Genomic DNA, 22,749 nt, shown 5'->3' on the forward strand with positions numbered 1-22,749 from the left:
TAGGCCACGAAGGGCTTACCCTTTTTTCCCCGCCAATGGTGGCAGACAGGCCCTCGTCTCTTCCCTGTCTCCACTCTTGCCCTCTGGCAGGTTGGAAAGATGGAGTAATGGTTCCTGCCCGGTGCCACAGGTGGCTGCCAGGCGCTTCAGCAACCCGGGGGTAAAATCGAGCTCCTCTCTGGATCCAAAGCGGGAGCCCGTGTCCGCGTGGCCCTGCCCGGCACCCGCTCGTCGATGGCCGTGGAGGCCGGTGCCCGGCGGTGGCGGCCGCAGAGGAAGGCTTCACAGAAAGTCTCCTGAGGCAGTGTTAAGGCCTGACCCAACGCACCAATAAAAAGAGCGAAAATGCGTTCTTGTGAGTAAAAATGGGGTGTCCCCGAGGGAGGTGCCGGTCAGTGGTGCCCGAGGGAGTTCCCACCGCCCCGTGACAGCTGAGGGGCTCCGCTGGCCATCTTTAATGTGGGCGGTGCGGCTGGAACTCCGCACCTCCTCGCTACCTCGATTAAACGTTATTATTTTTTTCTTAATTAGCGCTGGCCACCATCGTCGCCTCCTCGGCCCGGGGGAGGGAGGTGACAGGAGGAGGTGTGTGGGAGGCGCGTGCTCCCTGCCCGTACCAAAGATGGCGGCCGGGGCTTCGGGCGGGCGGCGCCGCCCGGTACCGTGAAGCTTCCGAACCGGGGGCGCGGGCGCGGGCCCGGCCGCCGGCGCCCCCGACCCCGCCGCTGCCGCCGCCTCCTCGCGCCCCGCCGCCGCCGCCGCTCGAGGTGCCCGGGCCCGCCCCCGCCGGCCGCCCCCCAGCCAATGGCGGGAGGCGCGGGCGGGGCGGGGCGGGGCGGCCGGCGCGCGGGTGGGTGGGCCGAGCGGCGGCCGGCGGCTCAGTCGCGGCTGAGGCGGGCGGAGGAGGCGACGGTGCTGCTGCTGCTGCTGCACAGCGGGGCTCCGCCGCGGGCGGTCGGGGAGCCATGCCCACCCTCAGGTAACACCGGACGCCTCACCGCAGCCCAGCCCGGCGCCCCCCGGGGGAAGCCGTGCCTGTGTCCTGCCCGCCTCTCAGCGCTGGCGGGCCGCCCCCGCGGCCGGGTGGGGGTCACCCTCTCGCGGTTGATTTCTGGCGGGCAGGTGGGCGCGCGTCGGAGTCGCCAACCGCCGCCCGACGGTCGCCCCGATGCCGGTCCTCGCCCGTCCGGTCAGCCCCGCAGCGGCCGCCCGCCACAGCATAGGGGAGAGCCCCGAGGGGCGATGCGCCGGGCCGGGCTCCCGGGGGTGGACGGCGGGGCGGCGGCCGGGGCACGGCGGGGCTCTGCGGCGGTACCGCTGCCGGAGGGTGGCGGCTGAAGGTCGGGGGTCGGGTGCGGTGGGGCTTCGGCAGCCGCCGATGGACCGTACGGCATCGCTGTAGCCCGTGGTGGCTGGAACCTGATTTTAAATGGATCCCAAATAACGAGAAGCAGGGTGATAATAACCGGCGGGGCTCGGAGCACGCTGTTGGAACGGCGGCGGTGACAGTTTGTCAGCGATCACCAAAGAGTGACAAACCCTTAACTTAACATTCAGTGAAAGGAATTATTATGACCAGTTTTGCTTCTTCTTAAGACGGGGTGGTATGGTGAACGGGTAGCCTTCATCACGTAGCTATCTTGCTCAGTCCTTCAGTTGCTAAAGAAATGCCTAAAATTACGGACTCCCAAGTTCAATGATCGTTGCGGGCGACTGGCCCATCTCCTCTCTCCACCCTCAAAACTCGCTGGATCGCGTTTCACGCTGTTTCTGACCCAGGAGTACAGGCGGTAGCGCTTTGAAATCGTGGTGGTATCATCTCGCTCCTGGAGCTGGTGTGGAGTTTTATCACAGCTGCCGGAGGAGCTGGGTAGTGGTGGAACAGGGTGGGTTTTTTTGTTTTTTTTTTTTTTTCCCGTGGCAGCCTTGCTTACATAAGGCCAAGGCTTTTAAGGCTTGGCTTCTGAGTTGGAACCTGTGAATGTGTCACTCCGGAAGACTATGAAAGTTTCATAAGGAATGAAATCTTTACTGAAGATACTCCTCTGAGTCGGTGTGTAAGCACGGAACTCCTTAGCCAAATATTGCCTTTGCTTAAGACCGCATGTGAGCGGTCCTACAGGCTACGTGTACGTTTAAGGTCTATATGCTGAAGTGATTTGCCGAGGAGTGATGCAAGGGAAATCGTCTGAACTCTGGAATCATGTAATAATAGTTCTGAGCAACTTTTAGTGTCAGGCAAGTTATGCTTAACGGTAAATGTCACCTTATTCGCTTACATTTGTTGTGTAGGTTAGTGGGATGAGAGAAGGGTGTTCTTAGTCCTCATAGCTGTAGTTCTTAGAGCTATTCAGGTGCTGTGAACGTGGTACTACTGCTGTTTTCTTTTAACTACCTGCGTAAATGATTTTAGTGGAATTCGGATCTTGTGTTACGTGGGGTTTAGCTATGTTCCTTTGTGACTGAAATGGATATGCTGAGAATAGGCTTAGAATCTGCGTTGTTTGGCCTTACTTCTAAGGGCATACTCCAACCCTATAGAAATACTAACGTAGGCTATGGTTTTGTAAGATCTAAAATATTTGTAAATGGAAGACTAGGCATGCAGCAGGCTGTTGGGCAATTGGGGTGCCCAAATGTCCCAATCGTGTTTTATTAAGGCTTTCTGACTCTAAAATGTCTTAGCGCGAGAATTTAATATTAAGCGTACGCTACAGCTGCACAGCAGTATGAGGCTGTTACGGAGCAATAAAAAAGGTGATATTTTCAACTTGGCTTCCTTTACTATTAGTTACTGTTATGTACATGAGGAAATTTTGCAGCAAGAAAAAATAGATTTTTGAAAGAAATAAAAGGTTTTTTTTTATTTAAGTGAGACATGCCAGTATCCAAAGGCTTAAAATATTCCTCTGTCTGTGTGCCAGTAGCTAATAATAAGCTTTCAGTGATATTTTGATGTTGCTCTTCCACTGAAGTGCACAGCAGCATGCGATGATAACAGTGTTGTGTGATAGTTAGACCCAGCACCACTAACGTTCAGCAGCTGACTTGAAACGGGACCATATTTTTTAAAAAATGCCTTTAACAGCAGAGCATTAGTAATGCATAATCATGATGTTGGACACAGCTTTCCAGATCATTCAGTTAATTTTGTTGACTTTTTAAAAGTGATTGAAGGGGTAGCTCAGTACTGATGCGGGGTTTTTTGTTTCGTAGGGCTTTTTTTTGCTTTGTTTTTATCCAGTTTGGTTTCACCTCATTACTTCTGCAACTTGTGATAAGAGTAATGCGTGAAACGCTGGCTATTTGTGAAAAATTAATCATTCGGCAATTTCCAAACAAAATGCCTTAATTAGCAGGTGAAGATTTATTTATATTTAATGAATTATATTGCTTGAGCTTATAACTGCAACTCACTCCACTAGTTCAAAGTTAAATGGCAAACTAGTAAAATATATTGTGTTGTGGAGACTTTAGGGTGCAAATGCAGTGTACATCCAAGCTTTCTGTAGAGTAAGTCGCCGTTGTTCCTGTAGTTTTCCCTGCCAGATGGACAGCGAATTTCTGTGTCCAAACAAGTTTTAGATTTGTATGAATGTCTCAGTTTAGAGTTTTAAAAGTATATATATATATGTACTCCGTGTGTACTTGTATGCATATATACACACACATATACATATATATATACATACATATATATATACACACTGATTGTGTATAGTCAATTATATGCCCTTAATGTGTGCAGGTGGAGGAGTTGTCACTTTTTTTCTTGAAGAGCTGGGCCAAATGTTCTTTTGCAATAGGTTAGTTGAGTTAAGCAAGAACATGCTTCTGGAATGATTAGATACCAGTACACCTGCACAAGAGAAGGGACTGGAGAGAGTCGGGGAGGCTGTGGAGTACGTGGGTGTTCTGTCTCTGTTGCAGAGATGTATTTCCCAAGTAATCTATGTATTCTGAAATCTCACCTTTCAGGAAACTATTGCAGCTTCCTTACTATGTTTTACGTCTAGTTGGTTGGAAATAATCCGTGAAATTTTAATCAATGAAGGTGTCCAGTTTGACTGAACAGCAAACGTAAGGGTATAGCGGTTCACGTGTACTGCTGAAAGTGAGAAACTTGGTGAGACTGTAGCAGTTTACTTGCTCTGAAGACTTGTAATTTAACATTTTCCAGCATCCTAAATACTATGTTTAACGTTATACTTTTACAATATGTGGCTTTATAGAATATATGTGATTTAAATTTTTTTTTTAAATTTTTATTTTCGCAGAGGAGCAAACTGTAGCCAAGTAACTGCTATACCTCATGCACAAAAAAGTGCAATAGTGTGACATTGCAGATACTTCTCAGCCCCTCAAGAAGGGAAGGATGATCTGCACTGAAATGTAGCCAGTGTTGTGTTAATCGGGTTGAACGCAAGGATTTACACAGCCAAGTCTGTCTCTTTAACAGTAGAAACACTGGAATTTCCAGCTTGTGATTCACAAAGCTTGTATTAGAAGACGGTGATGACAGTGGCGATCTTAAATGTCTGCTTAAACTTGTTGAATTTTTTTAATTTGTGACTTGGAAAGCGATCATTTAGACCCTACCCATTTTGCCCAGAAAGTTATTTTTACCAAGTGCGGTGTCAGTTAAGGAAAGACACGACTACAGTCTCCAGTACAAATGGAGCGTATGGATCTATCTCCTTTTTGCCAATGGAATGTTATTATCTAGTTTTAGGCATGGAAGGTCTAGTACCTTGGGACTTAGTCAATTCAAACATCTAGCTGAAACAACCAAAACTGTAGAAATACACGTTAATTGAAAACACGAGGCTAGCTGTTAGTATATACTAGCTCATGTATTTAGATTATTTATTAAAATAAGTTGACTGTTATAACCTATGTACTTCCTTTTTCATAGAAATCAAACAATTAACGTACTCTGGTTTATGTGTTTGTGTCGTGGTTCAACCCCAGCCACCAGCTGAGCACCACGCAGCCACTCACCCGCTCCCCCTGGTGGGATGGGGGAGAGAATCAGAAGGGTAAAAGTGAGAAAACTCACAGGTTGAGATAAAGACAGTTTAATAGGTAAGGCAAAACAGGGAATTCATTCACTGCTTCCCATGCGCAGACAGGTGTTCAGCCATCTCCGGGAAAGCAGGGCTCCATCACACTTAACAGTTACTTGGGAAGACAAACGCCATAACTCTGAATGTCCCCCCCATTCCTCCTTCTTCCCCCAGCTTTGTATGCTGAGTATGATGTCATATGGTATGGAATAGCCCTTTGGTCAGTTGGGGTCAGCTGAACGTACACTTACTAGTCTAGTGATAGCTACCTTGGCTTTTAAAACTCCATCCCAGATGACACCCAACTACACAGCCTCTGGAATACTTGAACAGGGATGATGATAACATACTGTGGGAGAAGGAAGGCTTGGGGATGGAACAGGACTTGTTGTATGTGATCTAAAGAGCTGCCTGCTTTAAATGGCACTGAAAGTGCTAATTTCCACTGCTCTTGACGTATTAGGGGTTTGTATCCATGTTACTGGCTTGATAGAGCTTCTGTGGATGTTAAACCAGTACAACGTTGCTCTTGTGCTGCTTCAAGTGTATTGACCAGTATGTTCTGCAGCCCGCAGCTTGTTAAGTGTTTGGTAGAATCTGTTTTGCTGTTCCGTTGAACAAGGTAACTTCTTCATAGGTAGTGACCTTAACACGTCAGCTGTATTTCAGAGGGGTTTTGAAGTACAGTTCTGTTTTCTGGCATACTGATATGCCAGACAAGTGCTGATACTTGCCTAACATAGAAATTATCCATGATATACTTTTTTTTTTTTTTTCCAAAAAAAAAAGTGTAGGTATAATATTATTGATATGTAGAATTTCACAGAATGTGAGGATCAGCTAAACATCAAGTACAGAAGCACACAGTTTGGGACAAATCTGCATTCAGCACTTTCAGTATTCTGACTTGTTCATTCATTGTCCTGCAATACTTAATTTTTTGAAATGGAGAGAATGTCCTGTCTTGGGACTCCAACTGCAACCCCCTTTATCCTTATTTCTTCTTAATTATCTGTCTCTACTTCTTTTCACACTGACAAAAATGTGTTTAGTGAGTCTTACAGGTTTTTGCTAAGCAGATGTTGGCTGTCTCGGGAGTGAGCTGGCTTTCTTGGCTTCATCTTCACAAAGCAGCATCTTCCACATTGCACTTACGGTGAAATGGGCTGTAAAGGCCTGTCTTAAAAGCTACGACAAAAATGAGGGTACTTAAAGCATGGTTTTCTGTCTCAATATCAAGGTTATTATTCATGCTTTCCACTACTTCATTTCTGGACTTCAGAATTTAGCATTTAATGGAAGCTAATGTGGCATTGTAAAGAGGAAGAAGTTTGACTGTGTACTTCTGGCAAGTAGCTTCAAATTTGACAAATATTTGTCAGCTAAGGGCTTTTCATAGCAGTGGTGAGAAGTGAATGAGTTTCCAACCTCTGTTGGACACAATTAATGAGATTGTTCCATATCATCCCCTTTCTGCTTGTTTTATATTCCTTTTTTTTTTTTCTTATCCTGCTGAGTAGAAATTAACGAAATCTATCATTTAGTAGGCAGACGTCGAGCCTTTAAAACATTTATCTTGCTCTAAATGGGCCAGAACAATTGAAAACTCTCTCACTTTCTTTGAGATTCAGCTGACACTGTTATTGCAGCTTTGGATAAACTGCAGATAAACTTTGGATCCAACTGCATTGTTACAGGAGTACTCTTTGGGGGGATGGAGAGACAGAGAATATGCTTCCTCTGCAAATACTTGATGGAGACATAGTAAAGGAGGAGGCATGTTTGGTGGTTATACTGAAGGTGGGTAGAGCCAGGGCTTTCCGTGCCAGTTGGAGGCAGCAGGTGTTGTTAGCTTAGCAAGGAATGTGCTGGGTTTGGATGTAGTTTTAAGCAGCCTTCGTCAGCAGCTGCATTCACTCCTACTTGACACGAGGCCACGCATCTAATCCTTGGGAATTACTGCATTATCACCCAAGTACATGCTATTCAGGAGAGTGTAACACATGGTTTCTGAATGAATCTTAAAAAAAAGTTAAAGTCAGCTCTTTCAGCTGGTTATGGTATCTCTGATGTCTTGTTTTTATGTGGCAGAAGTCATGGTAATGAATTTCAAATGGATTAAAAAGTCCGTACGTTCTTACCAGTAAATGGCTATGCTGTGTAAGATGGCTGACAGTGCAGAATCCATAGTCTCTTAATTTCAGTTTATTAAAACAGACTTAAATTGTTAATTACTGGTCAGTAGCAGAGTAAACTCAGCAACTAAATCTGTTCAGTGAAATTCTTATAACCTGCTCTGATGCTCCCCCTGTCTAAAATCTGGTATTACAACTTGAATGCAATTCTTTAAAAGGACGGAATGTGGCATTCAGCTCTAATTCTTCATCTGAGTGAATGGTAGCTTGACAGAATATATAGCTTTATATATTCTAGACTATTTGCAGTCTGTATATTGATCAAAGACGACTATTGTAGGATGAGACTTCATTCAAATTTGACTCTCTGTGTCCGTATGCCAGGTCTCCATGTGAGTGCTGCACTAGGCAAAATGTGTGAATGTTCCTTAGCTGTATTCAAGAAAAACTTTTCTCTGTAATAAAAAACGGGTTTCAACATATTATACTAGGAACAATAAACTAATGCTAAACTAACTTGAAATAATTGATTCTCTTACAGTGAAAATGTCCTCTTTGGAATGGGAAATCCTCTGCTTGATATATGTGCTGTTGTGGATAAGGACTTCCTTGACAAGTAAGTCTTTTTTTCTTTTTTTCTTTTTTTTTTTTTTTAGTGTCAGTTTTATTTCCAGAATGATGCCTACAAATAAATGGAGGGCTACCTGCTTGTGTAATGCGAAGTTTGTGCTGATCTCTGTGGGATTCTGGCCTTAAGCTGAAAGAAGCCAACATTGGCCAACAATCAGTCTTTTGATTGTTCTAGCTCTATGAAGCTGTGGTGGTGGTGTCAACGGAAAACTTCAGTGTTTTCATGTGGTTTTAGTATTTATTGTTTTTTATCAATTACTTATTTTAGTCTCTTATTGCTGTCTTTGATAGCCTTTAATTGAAAGCAATCGTCAATGTCAGTAAGATGTAGGTCGTTCTTGTATGAATATTTGTGTGCTACTTTTGATGTCCTATTGCAGCGCTCTTTTCTCTCTTCAGTGATGACTTGGGGGCAAATAAACCATTTCTGTGACACACCAAGAAAAGCTGTGCAAGTTTACCTTTTATAATAGTCCAATTTATCAGTCAAGAACAGGACCACTTCTTATCATGTGGTCTGTTATCGTGCTTAAGCCTAGTTGTTACGCTACCATCTGTGTAACCCTATCGCTGAATTGCTGTTTGTGTATTGCTGTTGGCATTCAGCAAAACTCGTTCTCTGATCAGCTTAGAGATCTGCCTTTTCAAGAGGTGTAAAATATAGTTGCTCTTTTAAATCCTTCTGCATGAGCTCACTTTCTTCCAGTTGTTTCCACTTTATTTATCTTGTTTTCAAGTGATCAGTAAGTTGATTTCATCTCCGAGTGCTCACAATTCTTTGTTTTGTTTAATTTCTAGTGTTAATATTTTTTTCTCTAGTCATTCTTTTAGTTATTAATGGGAATACTGAATCCAGAAAAAAATTCGCATTACCAAATAAAGAACAGGTGCAGAGTTTTTATTTGTGAATGTGTACTGTCAGCCACAAATCATTTGTTCTAAAGCTTTTAATATTAACAGTAATTTGTTTTGCAACAGGTATTTTATCACCCAAGCTTTATCTAAAGGTGTGTTTAAGTGAGAGCCTGAATATTATAAGCTGGAGGCAAAAGACAGGAGTGTAATGGAGTGTGTCAATCTCAAAAACATCTGGAACTTTGAATGTTCAAGATAAAGACTTGAATTCTGAAAAAGTAAATTATTCTGATGTAATTCTCTGCCTTACGTTCCTACTGAAATAACTCGAAAACCAGTTTCTGAACATAAGTAATGCCCTTACCCCCAACCCAACAATACCCACAACTAATCCTTATAAATTGCTCTCGTTAAAGAGGTGGTGGGACCTACATTGCAGCACTGAAATCCTGCAAGAGCTCATTGTGCTTTTCACTGGACCTGATAAGCTCTGCAGAATTTAATTTAATTTAAAAATTAGAAGTCTTATGTACTCAAATTTGAGTCCTGTCAGACAAGTTGAGTTATCTTCTGGAACAGCATATGCTCTGTGAGCATTTCTTTACTGCCAAAATGCCTTTGTGGAGTATTGCATTATTTAAAGCACTAACCAGTCCTCCAGCAACAGTTTCACAGGGGACCTGCTGATAGCGTGATAGCTCTGGTAATGACCTGAAAACTGAGGAACTCGTCTACCTTCTCCACACGTACCTGATTTTATTTCTAGCTCCCTGTTTGTGGTGTATGCACAGTACTCCATGTAACAGACAAGCACGTTTCTACTCAAAGCCCAACTACCTTTTGCAATACTTCTTGAAATGAGAATCAAATCCCACGCCTCCTCAGCTTGTGACGGGAGATAAAATAGCAAACCTGGCTGTAGAACAACTGCTAGAATCAAGTTATCTATTCAAATGCTGCAGGGAGGTGCAAGAACATAGATATTTCAGGACTGTGAAGCATTTGACAGAGAAATTGTCAATCTAGCAGCCTCGTCTCTGTTTTTTTCTTGTCAAACGAGACATGCATCCATCTCTAGCCATGTAGTATCAGTTCTTGGTGTCTTGGCAGCGATCAAGTAGCTCTGGAGTCTGTGTCTCACCTCTTCAGCCCGAGGGGGCCAACAGGCCATCTGGGCTCTGACTTGAGAAAAGGTATCTTAGTATAATGAGGAAAGAGTTTAGTTAAACCCCCGTAAGGATTTTACACATTTAACTCCTTTACTATTTCTGTTAGTTTATCATCTTCTCTTGTATAACCAGTTTTAAGAGTAAATACCTTTGTTCAGAATAAAGGACTTGATGTTGCAAGTTTAATCAATGTATATTGTCAATGAAATGAGAGAGTATTAAAATGAATCCTGTAAGCAGATTATTTTTGTAACTTGTATTAAGAAAATGCAAATGGAAACAGCATAAGATTGTCTAGGAAGTCTCAGGTCGTGCTTTTAACAATATTTAAATGGCCTACAATCCATGTTATAAATAAACCTGAAAATAAATACATAATGCAGTCCTACCCCCAGCAGGTTTGAAACAGCTTGCTGCTGTGTAATACTGGTTCAAGGAAAAAGAGCAGTATTGGAGGGTTGGGTGGCTATTTTAGTTTTGGGTTGTTAGCACAGCCCTGTCACCTTTCTTTCAAGGTGGATTTTGGTTTAATCTGGGCCCTGAAGTCTTCTGGTCTTTTGACAAGTTTTGGAAAGCTTTAAGCCTATCCTGGACTATATCTAGGAGAGATGGTCTTAATTTATACCACAACAGAACTTCACCGTGCCCGTCTGGGCTTTTCAGAGCACATCAGCGGTCTGGCATTACCTGAGCCGGAGAAGCTCTGGCCTCTATCAGGTAGTTATGTTTTCTGGGTCTCAATTCTTACCTCTCTTCAGGGAGACAATTGAAAAAGTGTTAGCAATGTTGGTGGCACTGTTGAAAGCTGGTGATACCCCAAACCCCTTCGGTTTCTGTTCACAGATCTGGAGAGCAGTCTTGAAGTAAACGTAATCCATTCTATGTCCTTGGTTTTTCTGAGTATCTGCATGAAAGAAATATGAGAAATGATTTTTTTGGAGGAGGGTGGTCAACTTTTAATTTGCATTAACTCCATAACCTAACAGTATTTATTTTTGTTTCATTTTTCTAGGATATAGATACTTGCTCAAAGAGAAGCTTTTTGTGGGTGGGAGGGAAAAGAATAGAAAAAGGATTGATGCTTTGTGGGTGAATTGCTAACTATAGCTGCACTAATCTGTGAAAGTGACTTTGCTAACAGCTATTCATTAAAGCTTTTGGTACTTGGTTCTACCTGTGACGTTTTAACAGGAATGATTCCTTTACCTACTGAATCTGTAACAGGCATTTAAGAATAATTTAAACTACACTGTATATTAAACTCTAATTAAGCAGGCAAAGAAATTAACACGGCAACGACGTTTTAAGACTCTGTGGAAACTCATTACTGCTGACTCCTGTAAATACTCCAGTGTCCTGCTGTTAAAAGTTAGGAGATGGCATCTGTTTCCTTGCTTCCCCTGGAGTGCTCTGGTTTGCAAATATTTAGTTTTTGACATTTATCTAACTATAGTTAACTTCTAGACTGTAGAGATCTGGTCATTACTTGTCACCTTGAGTGCACATTCAGCAGCTGAGAAGCGTATGTTCACAGAGGGGGCAAATCTTCTCTTGCCGTTGTCCAACATCTGGGTCTATGACTGCATGAATTCATTTTGACAGAATTATTATGCCAGTCTTGGAACTTCTAAGTAGATGGAAACCTTGCATCTTCTTCTAATTAGCCAGTGGGAAGGCAAGGGAAATATTTGAAATTGCCAGCACCTGTATAAGCATGTAAATATCTTTCAGCTCATGCTCATAAATAGGAGTGGACGTATAGGGAAAATTATGATATATGTCCTATTTTTCACATCAAGGTTAAGATTGATTATTGCTTTATTTCACTGCAATTTCTGGGCTTTTGACCAGAGCAACATTCTCATAAATGAAGGTGTGTTTACTAGTCTGGATGCCGAATTCCATTATACTTGTCATCTCCAGACTGATTATTTGATCACTGTCGTTGTCCAGGATTACAAACTGCTATTTGGTTCAGTTATCAGTTGTCAAAGCAGCCAAGTCTTTTTCTCCTTATGTGTGGTTTGTTGATTTATTTTTTTTTTTTCCCCTCCTTAAAATCAGGGTCTATGGCAATCTTTGCACAAGTTCATTGAAGGTGCTCAGTAAAGATCTGTGGTTTTTAATAGCTTTCATGCCCTCTATCATCTGTTCCTTAGCTCTCTTACCTGCCTTCCCTGTGATGCTGTTTTAACTACAGGCTATCTGTAAACCAAGAAATGGGTTTATATTCTTTTCGCTCTTCACTGGAAAAACAGGTTTGAAGAAGTGGGAGAGGAAGAACAAATGGGGTCTTCAAAGTGTGTTTGTATTTTGGGGTGGAGGTGATGTTTAATGTGTGAAAAGAGAGTATCATCACACTGAAGGAAGAACTGCTGTAATTTTGAGCTGTAATTTCACAAGTACGGATATGGATCTCCTGCAGTGTGTTACCAACTTGTCTGCAGCATTGAGAGTGGTTGGGTCATCACTGGAGATCCCAAGATGCTTGGTCATTCTCTGTTTTCCCTCACTGCAGAGTACTGTTGGAGGGTGATGGATTAGTTAAGCACAAATGTTACTAATAGAGCAATGATGACATCTGGTAAATTAAACTGTCTTGTTTGAGGCTGTTTTAGTGCTTGCTGTAATGGAAGTGAAGACGATGTACAAATTTTCTATTCTTGTGGGTATTTGGATTATAAATTAGGAAAAGGTTTGAGAAGCAGCTGAAATGAAAAACATGTGCTTGCTTGCATTAAATTTAGGTTGGTCTGTACAGCTGTGGCTTTAGCCATTCTCCCATGTGTTATTTTCAACATTTTCAGTTTGTTACCTTTGCTCATCTCTAACAGAAGCCTTTGTAACTTCCCGTAGCAAAAAAAAATCCAAACACTGCTCATGCAGTTAACTCTCACAAAGTGGCTAAAGGTCTAAATAGCTTTTACACAATCAGAACTGATTCTTTGTCACCAGACTCACGTTTCAACACAGTCTTAATGCTTCAGTGCAAAACAAGCCCTTCCCCAATAACACATGCTGGAGTGAGCTTGAAGACTGAGGAAGACAAGTGGTCGTCCTGTACTAGGAGGCTGCAGGATCAAAGAATGCACAGGCTGCAAAACCAGGCTTTGCTGCCAGATTTAAGCAGCAGGAAAAAAAAACCCAGATTTACAGTTTTATTTATTTTTTTAGTTTTGCTAATGTGTTTACTTTGACTTTATGTGTTTCATCAACCCACTGGGACAGGTTAATGGTTTTTTGCGTTGCTTTGAGTTGGGGATTGTTATCTGTCTGTACAGCACTGAATGTGTGCAGAGTACATAGTAATAACTTTAAAACTTGTCCCTGAAAATTTAGCCTTCTTTTTTTTTCTTGAAGATAGTTTGCTATACAATGTGCCTTTGTTTCAATAATCCTTGTGAAAGATGGCTACTAAAACTAGCTGTTGCCCTGGCTCATTTGGGAGAGAAGCTGAACAGCTGAGGGTTCTTTATTATTACCTTGTGTTTTGAATTGTAGCTGTAGAAGTCAATTTAGCTTATCTTGGGGTCTGACCATAGAACATTGTTGAAACTGTTGAGCCAAATTGCATCATCTGACTGCTGGTAAATTATAAAAAAAAAAAAATTAAAAAATAAGTGTTTGCTTGCAGAACCTTAGGGTAATGATGGCTGTCTTAAAAAGATCCTCTCAGTACTAACGTGCCTGTAAATTTTGTAGCATTCCTGAAAATGTGCTTAGAGCTTCCTACAAGCCTGATAATTTCTCCTAGTGCATTTAGTTAAGTGTGTGGTTAAAATGAGTGAAAGCTTTTAGTTAAGCTCAATTTGGAAAAGGCTTTTTGAAAAATCTACCCTATGCAAGGACAAAGTTCTGCATGAGGAGCTGTGGTGTTTTCAGGGTATACTGACCTTAAGCAATGATTATGGAAGAGCTTGTAAGTACTAATTTACCTGTAAAATAGGATGTAACATGTTCATGAATAGGAAATATTCCACTCCTTGTTATCTCTTCTGTTTATTGTACGTTTTCACTTTCTTAAATACCTGCTTAGTAATAAACTGCAAATAATAACTTCATTTTTTTAGATTTCCATTTCTTCAGAAAACTTAATTTAATATGTATGTCAATAGAACATGTCCAGTTCTTGGATTAATTTTTTCTTTAGAATAACCTTGAGATGTATGACAGACTGACACACACACACACACAGAGCTTATCTGTATCTTCCCTTCACTCCCAAGTAAAAATTTGTTTAGCAAAACTTTGGGACTTGTGCTACGAGGCAAATGATGAAATACTGGGTCCCATTTGCATCCTCAATGCAAACATGGAACTTCAAGTGAAAAAGCTCTATGAATTGAGCATCTCTGTTTTTAACTAGGCAGTGACATTAAATGAAAAGACCCTTGCTGAAGATGCCTTTGATGGAAAAAGCTAGGTTTCTCACTAGAGCACTGGAATTGATCCAAAACCAGATGGTAAAACTTTCTCTTCGGAAGCTGTACTTGCTGTCTGTACTGAAAAACTTTTCATCTTAGAGTTTCCTGGTTGCACAACTACGAGATTAATCTTCATTTAGGATACAGTAGATAAAAATTGTGATTGATGTTCTGGGTATGGTTGCAGGCGTTATTTTTAATTACAGGATAATAAGATGCAATTTTAATATTGTTTTCCATTCCCATCCTGCTTCTCCAACCCAAAATTTCCAACCACATAGGAAAGGCTAGATGTTTTTTTTTTCTAGTCACTATAGTAATATAGTGAAACAATTTGATCACTTGTGAATTGAAGAATAGAAAAATCCAGTCAAAATTAACAATTACTTGTCACGTTCTCAGTTTTTTTTACTGTAGGTGAAATTGATGTGTCACCTCTTAGAAAAGACAACATGTTAATGATAGCATTTCTGAAGGTTGGAATACCTTGAGCTTTTTAACAACTTCAGTTTTTTAAAAATTAGATATTTAAGTAAATTATAATGCTTATTACTATGTTTTTGCTTCATTCGGGTCAGGAAATTTGCAATCTCAATAGCTTTTCTTCCCCAGAAGAATGTGTATCAAGATGAGAGGGACTCTGTCCTTCCCTTGAAATTAAATATGAATTTTTAACATTTATTTTCAGTAACTTGTTATTTTGTCAGGCTATTCCTGAACAATGTGCAAATACCGCGTCAGTGTTACTGTTAACTGGAACCTAAGCCATGGGATGCTTCTCTGCTGTTGATCCTGGATGCTGTGCTTGTGCTCGTGCTCTGCCTCCCATAACCAGGTCCAGGCCTGCTCCGTTCTTTGCCTCTTCTTGTCCTCTTCCTTTCTGGAGCGTCAGACCTGTGGTCTCTGCTGTAGCCACAGGGACAGGGCGGAGGCAGCCTGTCTTCCTCTTAATTACCGGTGTTCTTGTTTTTCCTTAGTCAAGGGCTGGAGAAGGGTAAAGCAGCTGTTTGTGTACTATTTTACTTTATTTTTGTCAGGGCAGAACCATCCATTCTCCAAGTTACTGGAGACTGGGTCTGTGCTGTAGACTTCAGGATGTCACGAAGCCTGCAGTTCCCTAATAAATTTAGATTAAATGCAGAGCTGGGAACAGATATCTTTCATCTCACAAACCCTTGATTTCCCCCCTTTAATAGGATAATAGAATATTTCAGTGAAAGTGTGTGTGACTGATGGTGGATTTTTTTGGTTATTATCATGAGACTAAATGATGAGCTCATCAGTCACTGTGTAGATGTTTGTGCTGCGTGTCCTGCTATGCCATTAGATTCTTAGTTTGAATCTGTGCCAAATCCTATAAAATGATGCTGTGTCTTTTAGGACAACTCAGACAAGCTCTGTGTCTTTGCAAGCTGCATGAATTAATTTTAACATACAAATTACCTTCATTTTGTACTTCTGCTTTAAACTTGTGGGTTTGTCTGTCTTATCAGATAAAGACTGGGGAGCTATGGCTAAACGATTTTAGGTGATTGTTTTTCCAGCTTGCTCCAGTGATTTTTTAAATTTTTTTTTTCTTGCTTTTTTTCCCTTGTGAAGTAAGAGCAAAAGTGATGAAGTTTCAGTGCGGGAATCTGAAACGCGCATGACGAAGCATAAAGGGGAGCGTACGACTGCCTAACGCGACAAGCTGTAACAAGTGAACAGTAGCAAGAAGTTATAGAAATACAAGTATTACCGTGGACGTTTTTTCAATCCTTGTATTATTTCGGCTACTTATTTAGTGTTGGGGCTGGTTCTTATTCTTTTTAGGCAAGAGGAGTTTCCCACTGGTAGGAAGACAAGCAGTAAAGATCACTGTAAAATTATGCTGTCCCTGTAGTCAGGAAGCGTACAGTCATCCTCCATCAGGAGAAGTGAAACTAGGAGCAAATTCAGTGCCTGACCCTCCAAGTCAAGGTGGCACGCAGTCTCAACTAGGGATATTAAGTTAATAGAAAAGCTAACATGTCAAAAGTTAAAAAAGCTAAAAAAGTTTAAAAAAAGTTAAAAAGTTAAAAAAAGCTAAAAGTACACATCAATGCAGATGTTTCAATCCCAGTGTCTCTTTTGTGGCTTCAAGCTAGCATGCCTTATCTGTCCTTTTTCGAGACAAGAACTGTAGGTACAAGATAAGTCTCTTGATTTCTAACATTTATATTTCCCTGACCTTCCAGTAGAAGAGGCAAAGTGTTCCAGAATCTCATGGCTCTCTTGGGAAGATTTCTGTAGAGTTGCTGTGTGGAAAACGCGTCAAAGACCTTCCCCCAAATGTGTTTGCTAGAACTCCATTTCTTGCAAGAGTGTGTTGCAGTGTATTTCATTGAAGCTGGTTTGGTTTTGAATCGAATTGTGCTGTGTGGTGTTACCTGCAGCAGTACTAACCAAAGCTGAAGTACTAAACAGAATGCAACTGGTTACTTGGTCTACATTAGGTAAAATGTTTGGATGTGCATCTTGGTAAGATATGGTTTCAATTTCATTGTCTGTAGTATTTTTCATCTAGATTGCAATTCCACAGGCTCGGAGTCGTTGGAAATCACATTTCAGAGGATTGTGGGTTGGGAATTAGCTGTCTTCTCTACTTAGGGAGGAAAAAAAAAAAAGCCACCTTTGCAAAATTTAGCCTGTGCAAAATCCCTGACTTCTTTCTTTAGCCTCTTTCGTTCTAGGGACATGGCTAACATATATGAGCTAAGGCAAACTGTAGCCTTGTATCAACAGACTCCACCATTCAAATACCAAATTAATTAAGATGAGTAAGTTGTTTTAGTAATTACTAGCTTTTTATTGTTTTGAAAGCACCAACTACAAAGTCCTGCGTTAGCTAAGAACATCAGAGGTGTAGCTGACTTGTTTTCAGGGAATTTCAAGTTTTATATATAAATTAAGGTTAAAAGTTAATAAAAGAATACTGGCAACTTTACAAGATAGGAAGGTATTTTGAATTTCAAATTTTTGCTGACTCACAAAATTAGAAATGCTCAAAACCACCTTTTTTTTACAGCCAGCCCTGAGACAAAACTGTTTTTCAGCCAAAGTGGGAAGCTCTTTTGGGCTGTAACTGGCAGGAACTGTCCAAATGCCTCGGTCCCTTTTTCCTCTGCCAGATCCTTGGATGTCTGGGCTTGATGCTGCAGCTCCCACTGTGGGTGAAGGGTTAAGACGCAAAACATCAGCTATGGCCAGAGGCAAAGGGAGGAACAGCTCTTCCCAGAAGCTGTAATTGCTGTTCTCAGTATGTCTCATCCTTTAGTGGTAGCAGGGCAAGGACTTTACCTCTCAAGAGCGTTGCCCTGAATCTCCATCTGGGTATTGCTCCTTCATTTTTTAGGATGAAATTAAAATTTTCAGTGCAGTAAAGAAACCTTCTCTGCCATTTTCCATCTGCTGTGTTTTTTTTGTTTTTTTTTTTTCCCCACTAAAGCTAATGCCTTTAGTGGCTTGGGTAAGTTCTTTCAGCATGGCTGAAATTTCCCAGTAGCTGCAACACTTGTCTGTAGCTTGCTGCTTGCTCTAGTCAGTGTTAAAAGTCATTTTTAGAGAAGACTAAGGCAAATGAATGTGACAACTCTCTCTTGAGGTTTCTGTAAGCTGAACTGTCCTGGAACAAGTGCTTAGATGTGGAGAGGGATGATAGAAGAGATCGAATTTTTAGGCAGCACAAAGATTCATTTAGGTTGCAATAACAGTATGAAATTGATACTTTTGCCTAGCCTATCACAAACAGAAATACATCCATAAAGCTGTGTAATGGAAAAGGGAATACATCTTAAACTGTATTTTTTAAATAAATAAGAAGTAGTTTTAACTGGTATGGAAGACTCTCTTGTTTCCTTATGATTTCTAAATGGAGCAATGCATTGTGCATGAAATATAATACACCAGTCTTTTTCTCTGTGTCCCTGTGAATGACAAAAAGGTCAATTCTTAGAATTTTAAAGACAATACAGTATTTAGCATCAATCAAGATTCAATACAGCCTCAGTACTTCCAGTATCTTCCTTTGGGAGGATTTTATTGCTTGAGAGTAATGTTCTGGGCTGACTTTGTGGTTTATGAGTTCTTCACTGGAGAATAATTGTCTTTTGCTGGGTCTTAATTGACTTTTATTGATGTGGCATTTCTTTCTTCGTACTAGAGATACTAAAATAATCGTATTTTAGACATTTTGTGTTTGTGGTTTTTTTTCTTTTAGAGATAGAGACAGAACAGATCTAGTATGGGTACAAAGTTGTAATTCAGTTATGAACTGTATTGCAGTTTGATGGAGCCTAACACTGCTGGTTTATGTTTGCAACGGTGTAGTATTAACTGCCTTTATTGGTTTGTCCAAAATATTAACGTGTATTTGGTTGTAGAAGTAGAACCTATTGAACTTCATCCTGACACCTAAAAAGCACATTGCTTTACAGGTCTGCCGCCTTCTTGGAAGAAATGATAAAAGATCCATTTTCAAGCCTAAAAAAGCTCAGCTGAGTAGCTGGCAGTGCTATTCCTATGTGACACACTGAGAGTCTTTATTTAGAAGAAATCGTTAAAATAACCTATAAATCTGGGCAGGAGAATCTCAGGGTCGTGTCAACAACTGCATTACTCTGCCTTCCTCCAAGGATATTTTGTTAACGATTTCCCTCTCAAAGCAGAGCTCCTTACGCAGCAGTAGGGAGGTATTTAGGGATTTTCATTGCTAGAGTGACAGGCTCCGTTACAGAGCTGGAACAAGTTGGTCCGAACAATAAATTTTAAAGTAATCTTGGATAACTAGGAAGAGAACAGGAACCCTTCCGTTTATTACTGCTCAGGTTATACACATGTTACTTTGGGTTGGTTTTAGTAATGAAACTTTAATGCAAGATTATAAATGCAAACCAGATTTCACAATCACAGTGAATTTGACTACAAACCAATGCTTATCTCTGGTTGAAGAAAATCAATATGTAAAGGTTAGGTTATGAGTTCAGAGCAGAAACAATGCAAAATGAGTGGTATGAATAAATATTGTTTAAATATTGAAGGCTCAAAGGAATAATATTCAAAGAATATGTTGAAGAGTTCAGTCTATAAGCAGAACTGCCTGTAGTTCTGCACAAATTGAATTAATATTTTATTCCTTCACGAAGTTACTAAAGGTCAACCAAGTATATTTCTACCAGTGTAATGAGGATACAATTCAGAGCTTTCAGACTTCCAAAAAACCATACAGAGTGTGTACAGCTTTTTAAAAGGTGCTTGCAGTCAGCTATTAAAACAATTATTACTGAAAAAAACATATCTCTTTAGCTGTATACAGGAGGTATTTAGGTGTCTTAAATTTTTAGTTCACTACTTTATAGTTAAAAAAACTGTTTTGGCAAGGCCACTACTATATGCTTAAGTTCAGAGTGATAGGGCTGACCCTATTAAATGATCGTAGTTTTCCACAGTCTGGTGATTAACAGGCTTTGAACTTTCCTGGCTTTCTTAATCCCTTTTAATCATTTAAACCTATTATTGTTTTGACTTCCATTTCAAAAGCGCTTTAAATCTGTCTTGCAGATTAAATAATAGCTGATTAAAGTCCTGATTTCCAGCCATATTATCAGTTGGGAGTCTGTCTTATTACACTGAATAATTTAGAAACAATTATTTAGGAAAATGTTGATCAAGGGGGAAAAAAACACAAAACAAAACAAAGAAAAAACACCAGAAAAATTATGCCTAGTAATGTTTATATTTAGATTAATGATCATACCCATGCAAGAAATTGGGGAAACAAAGTGCTTCTAACTTCTGACATCAATAACTGTATTTCAAGAGTGTAATTTAAAGTTAATTTTGTGTTGAAATTTAAATCCATCTTTCATTTCCATAATAAGTATTATGATTAAAAAAAAAAATCTTTCTGCTAATATTTTTGGGACCCATGTTATTCAGAAATTCCAAGGTTTTTTTCTGAAAAACAGAAGTTTGTATATGATGTGATGCAGCAAAGTATGACACCAGTCGTACTAGTACACAGGAACTGGATACTAATAACTGGGTAAAAATGAAAACACCTGAAATAACTCCATGGGTTCTTCAAGATGGTCTTTCATTCTTTCATCCCCGACACTTCTATTCCAGTAGCAGTGTTTAAAGTCTGGATTTTTTTTATAAATGAAATGGCCAAGAACTGTTGTTTGAGTTGCACTTAAACTTTTCCTTAAGCAGACGCTTTTGTTTTAAGCGGTGTAATTCTCTGTAAGGACAAAGCTATGTGCTCTTTTCCTAGCTGGACTCAATTCTGTGTCATTGATAGCTATGAAGTAATTTATTTTCAACGGTCTTAAGACAGAAGTATCTTGACATTCTATTGCTATTTTTTCATGTCTCTTTCCCATTACCACTAGTGTGTGTTTTACTCCTGCCTGCATTTCATAAAATGGTTTGGGTTGGAAGGGACTTTAAGATCATCAAGTTCCAACCCCCTGCCATGGGCAGGGACACCTCCCACCAGACCAGGTTGCTCAAAGCCCCATCCAGCCTGGCCTTGAACACCTCCAGGGATGGGGCAGCCACAGCTTCTCTGGGCAACCTGTTCCAGTGTCTCACCACCCTCACAGGAAATAATTTCTTCCTAGTATCTAATCTAAATCTCCCCTCTTTCAGTTTAAAACCATTAACCCTTGTTCTGTCACTACACTCCCTCATGAAGAGTCCCTCCCCATCTCTCCTGTAGCTTCCTTTCAGGTACTGGAAGGCTGCTGTGAGGTCTCCCTGGAGTCTTCTCTTCTCCAGGCTGAATAACCCCAACTCTCTTGGCCTGTCTTCAGATGAGAGTTGCTCCAGACTTCTCATCATCTTTGTGTCTCTCCTCTGGGCTTGCTAGAACAAGTCCATTTCTTTCCTGTGCTGAGGACTCCAAAGCTGGATTCAGGACTTCAGGTGGGGTCTCACGAGAGCAGAGCAGAGGGACAGAACACCTCCCTCGAGCTTCTGGCCATGCTTCTTTTGATGTAGCCTAGGATGTGCTTGGCTTTCTGGGCTGCGAGCACACATTGCCTGCTCATGGTGAGTTTCTCTTCCACCAACACCCCCAAGTCCTTCTCCTTGGCGCTGCTCTCAATCCATTCTCTGCCCAGCCTGTATTTGTGCTTGGGATTGCTGTGACCCGCTTGCAGGACCCTGAACTTGGTCTTGTTGAACCTCATGAGGTTCACGTGAGCCCACTTCTAGAGCCTGTTGAGGTCCCTCTGGATGGCATCCCTTCCCTCCAGTGTGTCAACCGCACCACAGAGCCTGTTGTCATTGGTAAACTTGCTGAGGGTGCACTCAGTCCCACTGTCCCATGTCGCAGACAAAGATGTTAAACAGCACTGATCCTAGTACCAACCCCTGAGGAACGCCAGTTGTCACTGATCTTCACGTGGACATTGAGCCATTGACTTTGAGTGTGGCATCCAGCCAGTTCCTTATCCACCAAGTGGTCCATCCATCAAATCCACGTCTCTAGTTTAGATACCAGGATGTCGTGTGGGACAGGGTCAAATGCTTTGCACAAGTCCAGGTAGATGATGTCAGTTGCTCTTCCCTTATCCACCAACGCTGTAATCCCATCATGGAAGGCTGTCAAATTTGTCAGACATGCCTTTAGTGAAGCCATGTTGGCTGTCACCAATCACCTCTTCATTTTCCATGTGCCCCAGCAGAGATTCCAGGAGGATCTGCTCCATAATCTTGCCAGGCACAGAGGTGAGATGGACTGGCCTGTAGTTCTCTGGGTCTTCCTTTTTTCCCATTTCAAAGATGGTTGTTATGTTTCCCCTTTTCCAGTGAGTGGGAACTTCCCTGGACTGCCACGACTTCTCAAATATGACAGATAGTTGCTTGGCAACTTCATCTGACATTTTTTCTTCCCAAGCTAAATATTTTAGCTATATGTTTTTCTGCTTAAAAATGGAAGGGGACAAAACAATTAGGGAGGCTGACTGTTCATTCTGGGGTTTTTTTGCTCATTTTTGTTTTGTTTGTTTGCTGTTTCCTATTTCTGTTAAAGCAGTTCATTGATGTCTTCAGTGTTTGACAGGTTGAGTTAGTTGCAGATTATAACACCTGGTTTCCTCCCCTCTCCAAGTTACTACTGTGTGGGATGCCTTTACCCCACCCATATTTTTATTCTCTTTTTTTATTTACTTGACTCTGCATCTGTCTGTATTTTGAGGTTACTGTGTTTGAACGGGTTCATCGTACTGTCTGCTGGAATGTTCTTTTGTCACTACATACCTGTGCCAGTCTGCTGTCATCTATGGATTCCATCAGTAGCTACTGTACTTAACTCCAGATCATCTCTGAATGCGTGGCATAGTGTTGGGTCTAGCGCTGATCCATGTTGAAGTCTATCTGAGATGTACGTTCTCTTAACAGCCCTAATACTTTCCTAGAGGAATATCTGAGAAGTCTTTTAGGCACT

General features: G+C 41.2%; 1 protein-coding gene across 2 annotated transcripts in view; it reads left to right on the forward strand.

The window, feature by feature from the left end:
* Positions 1-22,749, forward strand: part of ADK (adenosine kinase) — a 291,102-nt gene that overhangs the window by 7,846 nt on the left and 260,507 nt on the right. Inside the window, exons 1-2 of one of the 2 annotated variants that reach the window (XM_074154566.1) lie at positions 891-979; positions 7,743-7,817. In XM_074154566.1, the coding sequence (XP_074010667.1) occupies positions 966-979; positions 7,743-7,817 (89 nt within the window). In that variant the 5' untranslated portion in view covers positions 891-965. Of the gene's footprint in view, positions 1-890; positions 980-7,742; positions 7,818-22,749 lie in introns of those variants that run through there. The other variant, XM_074154565.1, reaches the window with a different exon arrangement.

This window comes from Numenius arquata, chromosome 10 (assembly GCF_964106895.1).
Source record: "Numenius arquata chromosome 10, bNumArq3.hap1.1, whole genome shotgun sequence".
Lineage (NCBI taxonomy): Eukaryota > Metazoa > Chordata > Aves > Charadriiformes > Scolopacidae > Numenius > Numenius arquata.